This window comes from Ailuropoda melanoleuca, chromosome 18, assembly GCF_002007445.2.
Source record: "Ailuropoda melanoleuca isolate Jingjing chromosome 18, ASM200744v2, whole genome shotgun sequence".
Lineage (NCBI taxonomy): Eukaryota > Metazoa > Chordata > Mammalia > Carnivora > Ursidae > Ailuropoda > Ailuropoda melanoleuca.
The window spans coordinates 4,145,050-4,158,596 of NC_048235.1; the positions used below are offsets into that span (position 1 = coordinate 4,145,050).

Genomic DNA, 13,547 nt, shown 5'->3' on the forward strand with positions numbered 1-13,547 from the left:
CCATGCCGCCCCGCCGCCTGCAACCAGTTTATAACATCCCTGGTAATGGCTGTTACTGAATTTAAACCACTTAAACAAACAACACAGCCTACACGTTTTGCAGAGAAGTGCACTTTCTATACTTTATTAAATAAAGATTCCGAACTCGGAGATCTCTTTCTCTATGGATTCTGGCATTCTTCTCCAATAATCCTTTTCGCTTCCTACCCAGGACTACTGGGAGAGCATAAAAGAATAAAACAATAAAAGAAATGATAATTCATTCAAAGGTATTAGCCACCATCTCTCTCCTGGGCTCATTGCCTTTTGGGGAGGGGGGGTGTTAAAAACAAGCTGATCTTATTAGCTTCAACTGTTCACCAAGTAAAAATGATTTTTTTCCTACCTTCATTAGCCACTGAGTGTTGTTTTCCATGATGTTCTCCAGCACTTGCAGCCTCTGCACCGAGTCATCGTAATCTAGTGGTGCGTCCCTCTGCACGGCATTGGGCACATAGGAGCTAGAGGAGCGACAGTTGTCTGTCTCCGGCAGAAGGAAAGTGTAGCTGCAGGCTCCCTGCTGAACCTGATACTGCCTTCTCCCGATGCTGTCCATGCTTTTCCGAAAGTTGTTATAGGCTGCGGCTAGGACAAGATCACAGCTCAAAGTAAAGAAAACAATCTGCCACATTCTTTCTTTCTTTTGGTAATAAACCAGCAGCTTAGCAAACTCGAAGGCACATGGGAATCCCAGTCCTACGCTGCCCTCTCAGATGCGGGGCTCTGCGGCCATGGTTTAAGGACCATCAGTGGGAGTCTCTTCCCTCCTTTTCCCGCAGGAACTTGATCGTTAATGCTGTCTTCCCTCCGGTGGGTCTGTCCTGCAGTGAACTGTCAGATGGCAGTAGGAAGAATAACCCTGCTCACTCCTGAGGGCTGTATTCTCTTTACAGACCAGCGTTAATGCTGCTTTGTTTCTCTTCCCCCAGATTCCTCGGTGTCAGGATCCGAATCAATCACTTTCCTTTCCTTATATGATAAGTTGATAAGAGCAGCCAGACATGTGTAGCAAGCCGCTCCGCCCTCCTGGCGTGTCTGTTATCTTCCTGTAGGGGGGTCACTAGCCAGGCAACAGGAAAAATCTGAGCATGGTGTGTGCTGTTCAACCAGGGCTATATGCTGCAGAAACCCTCTGGGAAAAACCGATGGGCTACAGGACCCCTGAGTGTGTCAGAGGCACCACCCTAATTGAGCATTTCCTAGAGAGAGCAGCGGGTCTCATGTGTGAGACTGAGCTCACAGTGCTTAGCTGGTAAAATATCTGGGCTAATAACTTTAAAGTACAATGAAAGTTCCTGTTTTTTCCTTTAGGAATAAAAATACTACAAATATGTCAGGACTTTGGTTTATTTTTGTTATTACAAACAAAAAGGAAGAAGTCTTCCCCTTGTAAACTCTCTGCCTTTTCACAGGGAAAATAGTTTTCTTGGTATTTCTTGATTTTTGAACTATTTGCTACATACACAAAGTTTTCACTTTAAAAGCATCGGATAGGAACATCGCACTTTATTAAATCGTGTTGGGAAAGCCAGTTTCTGAGCTCTGACGCTTCATCTTTTAAACAAAATATCCACTTCAATATTCAAAGCAAAATATACTGGACAGATTAATGGTCCATCAAGTTATAATACACAGAGAAATCAGAATTTAAATAAGAGGCTGGTGAGACAGGAGCACAAATATTTTCTGGTTTAGATCAGGATTTGCTCAAATCCTGTCCTTTTGTAATTGTTTTTCCCCAGGATCAGTTAAATCAGGCACATCACCTCTCCTCTACTGTCCTTATCTGTAAAATTCCAGGATTGCATTAACTCCCAAGGTTTTTCTATTTCACTTCTATGGCTTTGTCAGTCTCCTGGGTGACTTCCTTTCATAACTAAAATTTAATACTTGAGGGATTAACAGTATGCTAACCAGCCAGAGTGTGCATGGGGAAAGCCTTGGAATCTTCACCACGGTCTGTTTGCATCTCGGTGCACAGGCTCTGTTCTTCCTGGTCGGTGGAAGTATATCTGCACCCTGACTTGACGAACCCCTCTACCCATGAAAGTCAGAGTCAGTCCAAAACATGCACGAGCAGCTCGCAGAGCATTCCAGAACTATGATTTTAATTCTTGGGTGCTTGTGGAATTTGTGTAGTGAATTCTATTTTCCCGGAACTTGTGTTTTCAAGAGACCTAATTAGACCTTTAAAAACATCCCTCCTCTGTGTGGGCTGGCTCCCAGGTTACTTCTAGAGCCGGGGTTCTTAACCTGAGCTCCACAGACAGAATTCAAGGGGTATAGGAAACTTGATGGCAAAAAATATGTCTTCCTTCTTCACCAAACTGTAACTGAAACATAGCCTCTCCTTTAACTATGGATCGGTCAGAAGCAACAGTGGTCAGTATCTGGCTTTTTCATCAGTAGAAATTGTAGTCAATCTTGTTACAGTGTCTCAAGCTGGCACCAGCACTCACCACTACATTGCCATCAGACTCACCCCCGAATCTTATTACTTAATGTCCAAATAAAGTAGCACATGTCATTTTCTGAGAAGGTGTTCGTAGACTTGGCCAGATGTCCAGAGGGTTCTGTCACTTGGGAAAGCTAGAACTAGTGCTCTGGGAGGGTCCTAGAGCAGAAGCCGTTGTTTGATGCCACCATGATTCTGATACATGGTTTCTGCTGAAGGAGGAAATAAAGAAAACGCACCCATTCACAGTCTTAACTGTAGGGGGAGCATGTAGGCTCTGAAGACATGCCCTGTGTTTGGAGATTCTCTAAGACCTGAAGCAAATGCTAACTTCTAAGCCTCAGCTCGCTTGAAAAGCACAACGATCCTTTCTCTGTAGTGCCTTCTAGGATTGAAATGATACAGATTAGTCATGTCCGAATATTCCTTTCTTTGTCAGTACTTTCAGTATTGCAACTATGTTATTATCCTCTGAGTGTGAAGCAGACACGTAAGGTACACACTCTTTGTTCTAAGGGTATTCCCCATTTGAAAAATCATTCATCTGCCTTCCAGGCCAGGGAGGTGGGCTGCAGGAAGAGGTACTATGGCAAGTACTTCCAGCCTGCTGGTTTGTGTCAGACCCTCTACTGGGCACTGGGGATGAATAATAACGTACTGGCGCTTCAGACAAGAGTGAGGGAGAGACCCATAAACTAACAGGGTGCAGTGAGAGGAGGGCTTGGGGGAACATCCAGAAGGGAGATGCTGCTCCTGGGGCCCTGACCCCATCGGCGGTGGTATGGATGCTTTCTTATCTGTCCCTTCAAAGTCGGGGCATGCCCAAGCATCTCTTCGTAGGTTCCTAAATGGAAATTATTAGAGTTAATTATTAGAGAGTTGTGAGGAAAGCTCTGCTTACACCAGGGGATGGCGAACTGTTTCTGCAAAGGGTCAGATAGTCAGATAGCTTAATATTGGAGGCTCTGCAGGCCATCCCGTCTCTGTCATAGCTACTCAACCCTGCCATAGTAGCATAACAGTGGCCGTGGACAGTCCATGGACGGGGGAGGGTGACTGTGTTCCAGCCAAGCTTTATTTGTGGACCCCGAAATGTGACTTGCAATGACTTACAGATGTAAAAATCATTCTTAGCTCCCCAGCCATTTAAAACAGGCCATGGGCTGCTGTTTGCTGGCCCCTGAGTTAGAACCTAGCAGACACGGCTGGGGTGGGGATGTGACACAGGGACTGAGGCCACTGTAAATGCACAGCCAGTGTACACAGGCAACTCTCCCACGTCTCAGATCATGGCATGTCTTCGTAAAGAATTGAGAAACATGGGACCAGCCAGGAATAATGGACTTGCGAAAGGGGCAGGAACCTTTGACCAAAAAGAAAGCACCACTTTGAAGCTGGATCTGAAATGCAAGGCCAGGAAGGCGTGCTTGGAAACCCAACTCTGGTGTAAAGTAGACGTCACACTTGTGCAGGGCCCACCATAGGCAACACACCAGAACCAGAACGGTGGGGACGTTCTCGGTGTTGGAGCTGCACATGGAACTCTAAGAGTCTATCACTGAGCAACTGAGGAGAGGAGCTGCAAGGCCCCTGCAGTGACTTAGGGGAGCCAGTAGGAGGCCCTAGAAGGAAGAGGCAGATCTGGGTGGGGAGCCTCAGGACAGGAGCAGCAGCTAACCCTCCTGTCCTCAGCCACAGATAGGCCCACTGTGGTGCTTCTCTGGTAGCTGTGTGACTACTCCTGTCCCAGCGCCCGGGGTGGCGGGGGGGCAGGCTAAGCCCAGCCCAGATCCCCCTCCACCCTGAACAAGGCTTGACTCCGCTTCTCAGAACTGTTGTTAACTGTTCATCTTCAAAGAGAATCCTGAGTTTTCTTCAGTGCCCTGCCGATGGGATAGTAAAGGCCAATGAAGCTGTGAAACGAGAAATATTATTACAGCCTTCCCAAAAGCTGCCTTCCTGCCCAACCATTTTTTTTCCTAACAGTTCTGCCGGACAGCTGTGCCTGGTATTATTTATTTTCTTAATAATGTTTGTTTTCTCCCCCATACTGTATGTCATCAGCTGAGATTTTGGAGGCTCCCGATTTTTTCTGTAGAGCTGTCTCAAGTTCTCCTTGCATTTTACTCGATAACAAGGGAAATTGTGTTTGATAGCCCCAAAAAGACCACGTTTACCTATTGCTGAAAGAAGGTCAGCATGACAAAGAGCTGTGACCCCGCTTCAGTCTGGTCTGTGGAACAAAAGCTCTAATGTGTGGGAAATGCCAGAGGATCTCCCATTGTTTGTGGCCTCCCTGCCCCCTCCCGAAATGTAGGTCCATGTCGATGGAGATCCACTTCTGTCTGGATCAGGGAATCTGACCTACCACAATCTTCCAGAGGCCCCAAGTCACCCAGAGCCATCTCAGAAGCTCCCAGACATTACACTCTGTTTGAATGGTGTCTCAGCGACCACGAAACCAAAAAAAAGGATACCAGCTGTGGAACAGCGCCAAGTGGGGCAGCCCCAAACCATGGATTGCCAACCAGAATTTTCGAGTTGGCCCATGTGAGCTCTGCTGTTGTAGAGTGAGCCAGTTTAATAATCAGGATTCAACTGGATGGTTAAATTGTTGGACAAATGAAGGGATGGAAGTGGGACTGACTATTCTGGGGCGGGGGGTGTAGCTTTCTGAACTGTTAAAATCCCAGGAGGTGAACCTGGCAGATGTCTGCTCTGAGAAGCCCACCCTTGATTGAAAACACATGGAAAGTACTCAGGTACTAAGAGGCACATGGATCTCCCACATCTACTGAACCTTTGAGCCCAAGGCTTCGGCCATCCTGTCTGCCCAGAACCTCCAGAACCCTCTCGTGCCCGCTCTGCTCACCACCACCCAGAGCAGAACACTGTCATCCCAGCACTGCCTGCCTGCCTCGGGCACGGAGACTGGGGCAAGCTCACTTGGCCAGCGTGGCCTTAATTTTTGGAAAGTGCTATGTTGCTATAGGAGGGACTTGCAGAACTGAAATACTCTAATAAATGAAGCTGGGGACACTCTGTTTCAATTTTTGGCCATTTGTAGGCAGACAGGCACACTCAGGACACTCAGGTGCCTGCCTGGCCTGCTGGAGCCAGAGGGCCTTGGAGATATTTGCCATCGCCCTCCCTCTCCCTGGCTTTTTAAAAATTGGCCAAATAAAATCAGTCAACGTGTTTATGTACAATTTAATGTTCAGTGCACAGGGAAAACCATTAGAAAGTTCAGCGGACTTAAAATGGTTGTTAGAGAAAGTTATTTTTACTACTTTTATTTCCAAATTGTGTATAGTAATGAATGAGAACTAAAGATGAAGCCACGACTGGAAGGGAGGAAGGAAGGGACGGAGAGAGGGAGGGAAGGAAATCAGCATTTCAGCTTTCCAAAAGCAGGCTCCCTCTGTAGTGATTTCTTTATGTTTCACAGAAGATGTCTGTTTCTACTCGATGTCGATATATGTTGAATTGAACCTTATGTACAGGTGGAATCTAGAGCCATTTGCAAAAACATTGGTGATGCCCCCCCCCATCGCTAATCATGTTGAACAACCAGTAACTCTTGAACCTGACAGGTGAAAGATAATTCCCAGCCATGAGATTTGGGGGAAAAAAAATGCCATAGAAAAGGCCCCTTCAAGTTACCATAAAGACAAAAGGAAAAGGAAAAAAAAGGAAGTGTGACTATGAACACACACACACACACACACACACACACACACATCCGCTTGGAAGATAAGTCTTGCCCCCATGATAGATCTTGAAATCAAGGCTCAGTGAAGTGGGGTGATAAGGATCCCATCAGCCCAGTGTGTCTCTGGGCCTTTCTTCTCCATTAACAGTGATGAATTTTAGGAGAATTTAAAGCAATGATTTTTTACCCTGATTTTAGCATGGCAAAGCTTTAACGTCTTTGGAGGGCCATTTCATCCTGGCAGTCACCCCTGTGCAGCACAGATACACACCCCAAGTGACGGACTCCATCTCACTGCCAGAGACTTCTTGTAGCCTTTGGTCATCTCGAGCTGGAACCCCTGGGTCATGTGTGGAGCCCCCCCCACCCCCGTGCCCACTTCAGTATCCTGGACCTCTGGTGTCCGTGAGTGGGGAAAGTCCTCTCAGAAGCGCACACGTCATTGCAGACTTAAAATCCAATTGTGTGAACTGGCATAGCATAGACTCTCTGGAAATCCCTCCGATTCTCTCACTGCATTAGTTAAGCTTTATATATACATTCTCACCACCTTCTCAATTTCCTGGCTTTACCAACTGTTTTTCTCCTCTCTTTGCCTCTTCAGTTTCATTGGATGTAGATAGCTAGAAGGGGATGATTTACCTTGTAGAATACACACGGTTCTGAAATGAGGTATGATGCCTCGTTTAGCACAATTTCCTGTTCAATTAAATATAGATAGCATGTGACATAATGTAGCTGGCCCATTGTATTTAGAGAACAAATTAAATGCCTCCCGCTTAGAATGGGGGCCCTGGCTCCGTAGACTTCACCGTTGTGGAAGGTGAGGAAACGTATATTTTGTTAAAACAAGATTCTGCCTGCCAGTGGAGGAGAAAAAGCCCTTTGCCAGATGTGTTTTCAGGCAATTTCCTTTCCTGGGAAACAGCCACTTCCCCTGCATTACCAGACCTGTTTTCATTCGGAGAGCAGATGGAGTAAGTGCTGGGACCAAAGGGCAGAGGCCCAGATAGCATCAGCCATATCTGTGACAATGATCTGTCTTCTTGCAGCCACCTCATTTCTGCTTGACAGAGGGAGGGCCACAGAGGCTCTTGGGGAGAGAGTTACACCAATGGAAAAATCAGACTAATCATAGGAGATTTTTCTCCAGCGGCTGTCGTTCTTAGCTTAGCTCAATTAAAAAGGTACCAAATACTCATTCCTTCTGGCTTTTTGGAGTATTTGCTATGATGCTGTCTGAAAGACATTTTGAGAGGACAGATCGTTTTTTAAAGAAACTTAAAAGATTCTGAAATTTTTATAGTCTGCGCTGCTGTGAACCAGCATAGCATCTGCTAAAGAATGCTTGCATTTTAAAGCCACATTGTCTGTTATAGGTATCTTTAAAGATTGAAGAGAAAAAGCTTTTTATTTATTAGAAACTTGGAAAATATCCAAGTAAGTATTTTTTTTAAGATTTCATCATAAATTCCCTGAATTTTTAGGAATATTTTAGTTTATGTAATTCTCCTGTTATATAAAGTTATCTCCAATGCTGTTTGATTTTAAAATATTTTCATTCTCTAATATTATTATGGAGTATTTTATCTTCTCATCAAAAAAAAAAAAAAGGCCCAAAAGGTCAAGATACAAGTCAAAACTTTAAAAAGTCAGTGGATGAAATTATAAAACAGCAGATGAGTGTATTAGCCTGATAATATTTTTGCCAGTAATTCTATGTCCTGTTTTCTCCCCATAGGAAAAAAAATGCTAAACATTTTCTTTCAGTTGATTGAAGTCAATGATTGCTGTTATACCCATGACCAATATAAAGTCAATAGACTCTTTCCTTTGACTAACACATGGTTCATGAGACATTTTGAGGTGGACTTATAATTTTTATATTAAATGGTCCTAGATTTATTTAAACAAGGTTTTAGAGAATTCAAATTCTTTGCTCATGGGAAATGTGCCCAGTCTCTTTGTCATAACCATTCTACTAAAGGACTATATAAATTTCTCTCAGAATGAATTTTCCTTTGAAAGTGGCTTAATGCCATCTTGATTAATCTTTGCTTAATCTAAATTTATAAAATTTTTATCTTAATTATGAGAAACCTTTTAAAATAAGAGATAAAAATGTCATATGTGCTATTTACATGAAGATATATTATCTCTCTTGGTTATAGGTTAACATAAATAAATTTGCTTATGTCAAAGTAGTAAAAAAAAATAAAAGCACATGACCCCCTTTTGGTATTCCTGTCTGCCTGACTGACTTGATATAAAAAAATCTTCCTGTGGGAAATTAGGCTTGATTATGGAGTTACAAGTATAAAAACTCATTTTTGAAGAATTATACATAGTTTCTAAGGAATTACATTAAAAATATAACAAATAGTTATGCATAAAAGGAAGTGATGTTTGCATTCAAGCGTATAAAAATAACTCCATGCCATTCTTGTTCCTTGGTCGACTTAAGGATGGCTGTCAACTGATGATTGAAGTCTCTCCTAATAATATGATATGTATGTGCTCCACTTTTTGTCTTAAACCCTAGCTCAATGTCTTTGGTGCTCTATTAATATTAAACTATACTTCCCAAATGTTTTATTTCAAGGAAAGTGTCTAAATTCAAAGAAAGACTGATACAAAAGAAAAAAAAAATGAAAGGAAGTAAATTGTACGAAGCCTGTAAAAAGAGGACATTTATAGCAGCATTAACATACCTAGTTCCTGGCATCTGTTTCCCTCAAGGGGAAATATATATATATATATATATATATATACACACACACACATATATATATATATATATATATATACACACACACATATGGTTTATAAAAGTCCTAGCACTCTTCTAGTAGAATACCTATAGGAAAAGAAATCCAACATACTTTCCCCCAAAATCCTGGATGCATATTTCAGTGATCTTTTTTATTTATAGGTCAAAAAGTCTTGCTTGACTCAATAAAAATTAAAAGGGAAACCTGCTAGAGATGGTACCTATATGGGAATACAAAGACCATGTCCGCTGGTAGTACTCACCTGCCCCCTCTGCTGGCCTCATGGCAGATAACAGGCAAGACCATCCGTGTTTTATTACAGTCCCTAATAGACATGACATGAATTTAGGGCATAAATCAATAGCAGTTAATATACAACCTGGAATGCGTTCATTGTAGTTTGAATGCAAGAGAACAGCACACCTACTTACACGTGTGTGTGTGTCTGTCGCGCGCATGCACACACAGGGTGAAAAATATTTCTCGGCATCTGTTTACCACGCGCTGAGCTAGCAGCTGTTTTAATATCCTCTGTGACCAGGTTACTATCCCAATGAGTCAGCTTGTGCCATAGTCATAGTCAAACGCTAGAGTTCTGTGCTGTGGCTGAGGGCTGAGTTTAGAGACCTGACCCTTGCAGCAGTTTTTGTGCGGTCCACTGAGGTAGGTCCACATTCCCTCACGCAGGGACGGTGCCGTGACACCCGCCCCGGTGGCTCTGGGGAGTTCCGAGCCAGAGCACCGTACAGGAAGGCTCCTGAACAGAGATGCGATCTGAGTCAACAATCAAGAATACTTTCAGTGATTGTCTAGATCCGAGTGTCTCACTGACTTATAAAAGAATCTCGTGGGCACCTGGGTGGCTCGGTCAGTCAAGCGTTTGCCTTCAGCTCAGGTCATGATCCCAAGGTTGTAGGATCGAGTCCTGCATCAGGCTGCCTGCCCAGGGGAGAGTCCGCTTCTCCCTCTGCCTCTGCCTGTCGCTCCCCCTGCTTGTGCTCTCTCTCTTTGTCAGATAAATAAAATAAAATCTTTAAAAAAAAAAAAAGAATCTTGTCCCTCCCCCTAAATAGAGACCAAAAGTGAAAGGAATGACATTCTAAGGTGAGAAAGAGCATGTGCAGTGAGTGGGAAACCCCAGAACTGAAGAGGAATTAATGTGACCCAGCAGAGTGCAGGGAAAGGTGTGAACCTGGAAACCCCACCCAGAACCAGCTCTTGAGGAATCCGGCTCAGGCGTTTGGACTTTGCTCTGGCCAAATGTGGAGCCAAGGGAGGGTTTTCCAGAGGGAGTAGACTGGATTTTGAAAAGCCCCTGCGGTTCCGTGTGGAGGAGAGGCTGGAAGAGATGGGGTGAGAAACTGCAGAGCCAAGCAGCTCGGATGTTACGGAGCCTGAACCAGAACATCACCATGGAGCTTAAGGAGACTTAAAGAGGGACAGTCGGTCAGACTTCCAGACTAATGGGCTGTGGGAATTCCGGGAATGGGACTGGTTTGCTATTTGCGTTGACTCTTCCACTTAAAACAACTAAAGGTGCTGCATAAAGTAATCTAAAGACCATTTAAAGGGTATTGGCAAAATGACAAGATAATAGAAAATATCAGGCCCAAATTTAAGTGGAGCCACAAATCGAGGAAGTCAAGTGGAATATTCCACAGATTTGCCCTCAAAACATTTGGCAAATGGCAAACCGGAGCCTCCCTTTGCAAGGCCCAGCGGGTGGGGCGAGGACACAAAGACTCCACCAGTGGAGAGTTTGAGAGGCACCCCCTCCATGAAGGTGGGCCCCGGAGAACTCTACCTGCAGTGCCCAGAGCAGAAGGGAACTTGTCCGTGCTACCTGACATTAAACAGAAAGGGGGGGCCCGTCCCTGAAGATTATAACCACAGGAGTGCCCTTTTTAGTTTTACAGAGCCAATTAGGTGGTTGGAAAAAAAACTCAGGTCATGCTGCATTTTTCTAAAGTGGTCCCAGGCTAGTGCCATCCACCCCTCCCTACTACTCCCCTCGCCAACAGTTTTGTAGCAAAAGTGAATCCTTTCCAAAGAAAGCACCTTCACGGGACGCCTGGGTGGCTCAGTCAGGTAAGCACCTGTCTTTGGCTCAGGCCATGATCCTGGGGTCCTGGGATCGAGTCCCACATCGGGCTCCCCGCTCAGCGGGGAGCCTGCTTCTCTCTCTCCTCCCCACTTGTGCTCTGTCACTATCTGTCTTGCTCTCTCTCAAATAAATAAACAAAATTTTTAAAAAAATGCACCTTCATCAACTCTCAAAGAATTCTTACAGATAATTTCCCAAAGAAAATTAGTAACTCACAAGAATAAATGAACATGTAAACAAACATAGTCTCATTAGCAAAAGTCTGCAGAAAGAAGAAATGGCCAAAGCCGACTGGCAAGAACTTTATAAATGGAACTTATCAGCCACATTTCATGAAATAACCATCAGTACTGGATTAGTTTTTTCAGGCTGCCATAACAACGTGCCACAAACTGGGGAACCTAAGATAGCAGGAAGGTATTGTCTCACAGTCCTGGAAGCTAGAAGTGTGGAAAGCAGGTGTTGGCACATTCCCTCTGAAGCCTGTGTGGGAACCCTTCCTTGCCTCTGTGTAGCTTCTGGGAGTTTGCTCATGGTCCCTGGCATTCCTTCAGTCACAACCACATAGCCCCATTCTCTGCCTTGGTCATCACATGTCACTCTTTTGTGTGTGTCCCTGTGTCTTTACATGCCTCTCTGCTTGTGACAGCACCAGTCATACTGGTTTAGGGACCTACCCTACTCCATTATGACCTCAGCTTAACTAGTTCCACCCATAACAATCCTGTTTCCGAAGAAGGCCACATTTGGAGGTTAAGATTTATATCTCGGTGGAGGAGGGCACAGTTCAACTTACCATGCTTAAAGGTATAACACTTTGAAAACACCTAAAAGGTCATAATACTAAAGAAGAAAAAAGCTGGTAGACTTAAAAAGAAAACCTAATGAAATTAAAAAAAAAATACGGTACCTGAAATTCCTTAAGATCAAAAAGTTTAGATGCATCTAAAGATCTAAAGAGAGACTCACTGAGTTGAAAGATAAATCAGAGGAATTCATCTGAGAGTCCAGTACGGAGAGACAAGAAGGTGGGCACTGGGAACAAAGGCGAGGGACCTGAAGGGTGGAATTTCAGGAGGAGAGGAGAAGAGAGAGAACAGGGCAGGCAATTTTGCAGATTTTCCCAAAACAATGAAGGGCAGCAAGCTACAGATTCAAAAAACCCAATGAATGACCAACAGGATAATAACAAGACTGGATAAAGGAGTGAGAGGGAAGAGTCAAGAGTAATGGCAGCTGGCTGGACAGTGACCCAGGGGAGCCCAGGGGGAGAGGAAGGCAGGGGAGGTGATGAACGCACCTGTGTGCACGTTCAGCTGTAATGGGCCACGAAATACCCAGGCAGAGTTTTCCTGTTGACTCTGTGGGTCTGCAGCTCAGGAGACTGACTTGAGCTGGAAGCAGCAAAGACCTATTTTTGTGATCAATATCAATGCCAGTCTTGTTAAGTAACTTAGTATTTAATAGCATAGGAAAATAATGAAAACAACAGCTGTGTGAATTGCATAAATCTTAACAATCTAGGTTTTCCTAGATAAAGCGAAATAGCGGAGCATTGTCATCAGTCTTGACCCTTGACCACAGTCCACTGGTGCAAATTCTGTGGATTCTGGCATAGTGTCCTATTCTCTAGATTTCTGCTCTAGGGGAGAGGGCGAGTAAAGAAAGAAGACCCAGGCTGGTCTGTAAAAATTTACTTCGTAGTGTCTATGAGATGCTGCAAGTGATTGAAAATAAAATCTGCAAGATATAATTAGTTGCAAGGTAACTTTTTATAAGTCATTTCTTTGAGGGCCTTTGCTATGGTTGAATAGGGTCCCCTAAAACTTCACACACTGAAGTCCTAACCCGCAGTACCTCAGAATCAGGCCTTTTTGGAAATAGGATCATTGGTAATAGAATTAGTTACACTTCATGTTAGTTAAATTACATTAGTGACTCCACTCTGTAGAAGGGTGGCCCTAATCTAATATGACCCAATGTCCTTATAAAAAGGGGCGATTTGGACACAGACACACACACACACACACACACACACACACACACACACACACAAGGAGGACACTGTGTGAAGATGAAGGCTGAGGTCAGGCTGATGCTTCTGCAAGCCAGGAACCACCAAAGAGCACCAGAAACGACCAGAATCTAGGAGAGACCTGGAACACATTCTGCCTCACGGCCTCAGAAGGAACCAGCCAGTGGACACTCTTCTCCTAGACCTCCAGCCTCCTGAGCTGTGACAGAAGACATTTTGGAGCCACTGGGTGTGTGGCACCTTGTTACAGCTGTGCCAGCAAACTAATACAGCTTCCCCCAAAATTAGCATTAGCAAAGGTATCAAAATGTGTTGCTGCCTTGCAACCTCCCCCAAACACTGTCACTGTTTAGCTGTGTGCTTGCTAGCAACACGTACTCTGCCCTTCCTGTTCAAGACGTGTTTAGCCCTTCTTTTGCATGACTGCTGTA

At 44.3% G+C, this 13,547-nt stretch overlaps 2 protein-coding genes across 6 annotated transcripts in view; one reads left to right on the forward strand and one right to left on the reverse strand.

Moving 5' to 3' along the window:
• ANGPT2 (angiopoietin 2) overlaps positions 1–1,162 on the reverse strand; it is a 55,395-nt gene extending 54,233 nt beyond the window's left edge. For both annotated transcript variants that reach the window (XM_011230077.3, XM_002923401.4), the window contains exon 1: positions 386–1,162. In XM_011230077.3, the coding sequence (XP_011228379.1) occupies positions 386–670 (285 nt within the window). In that variant the 5' untranslated portion in view covers positions 671–1,162. The remainder of the gene's footprint in view (positions 1–385) is intronic.
• Positions 1–13,547, forward strand: part of MCPH1 (microcephalin 1) — a 242,530-nt gene that overhangs the window by 169,991 nt on the left and 58,992 nt on the right. The gene's annotated exons all lie outside the window — the stretch shown is intronic.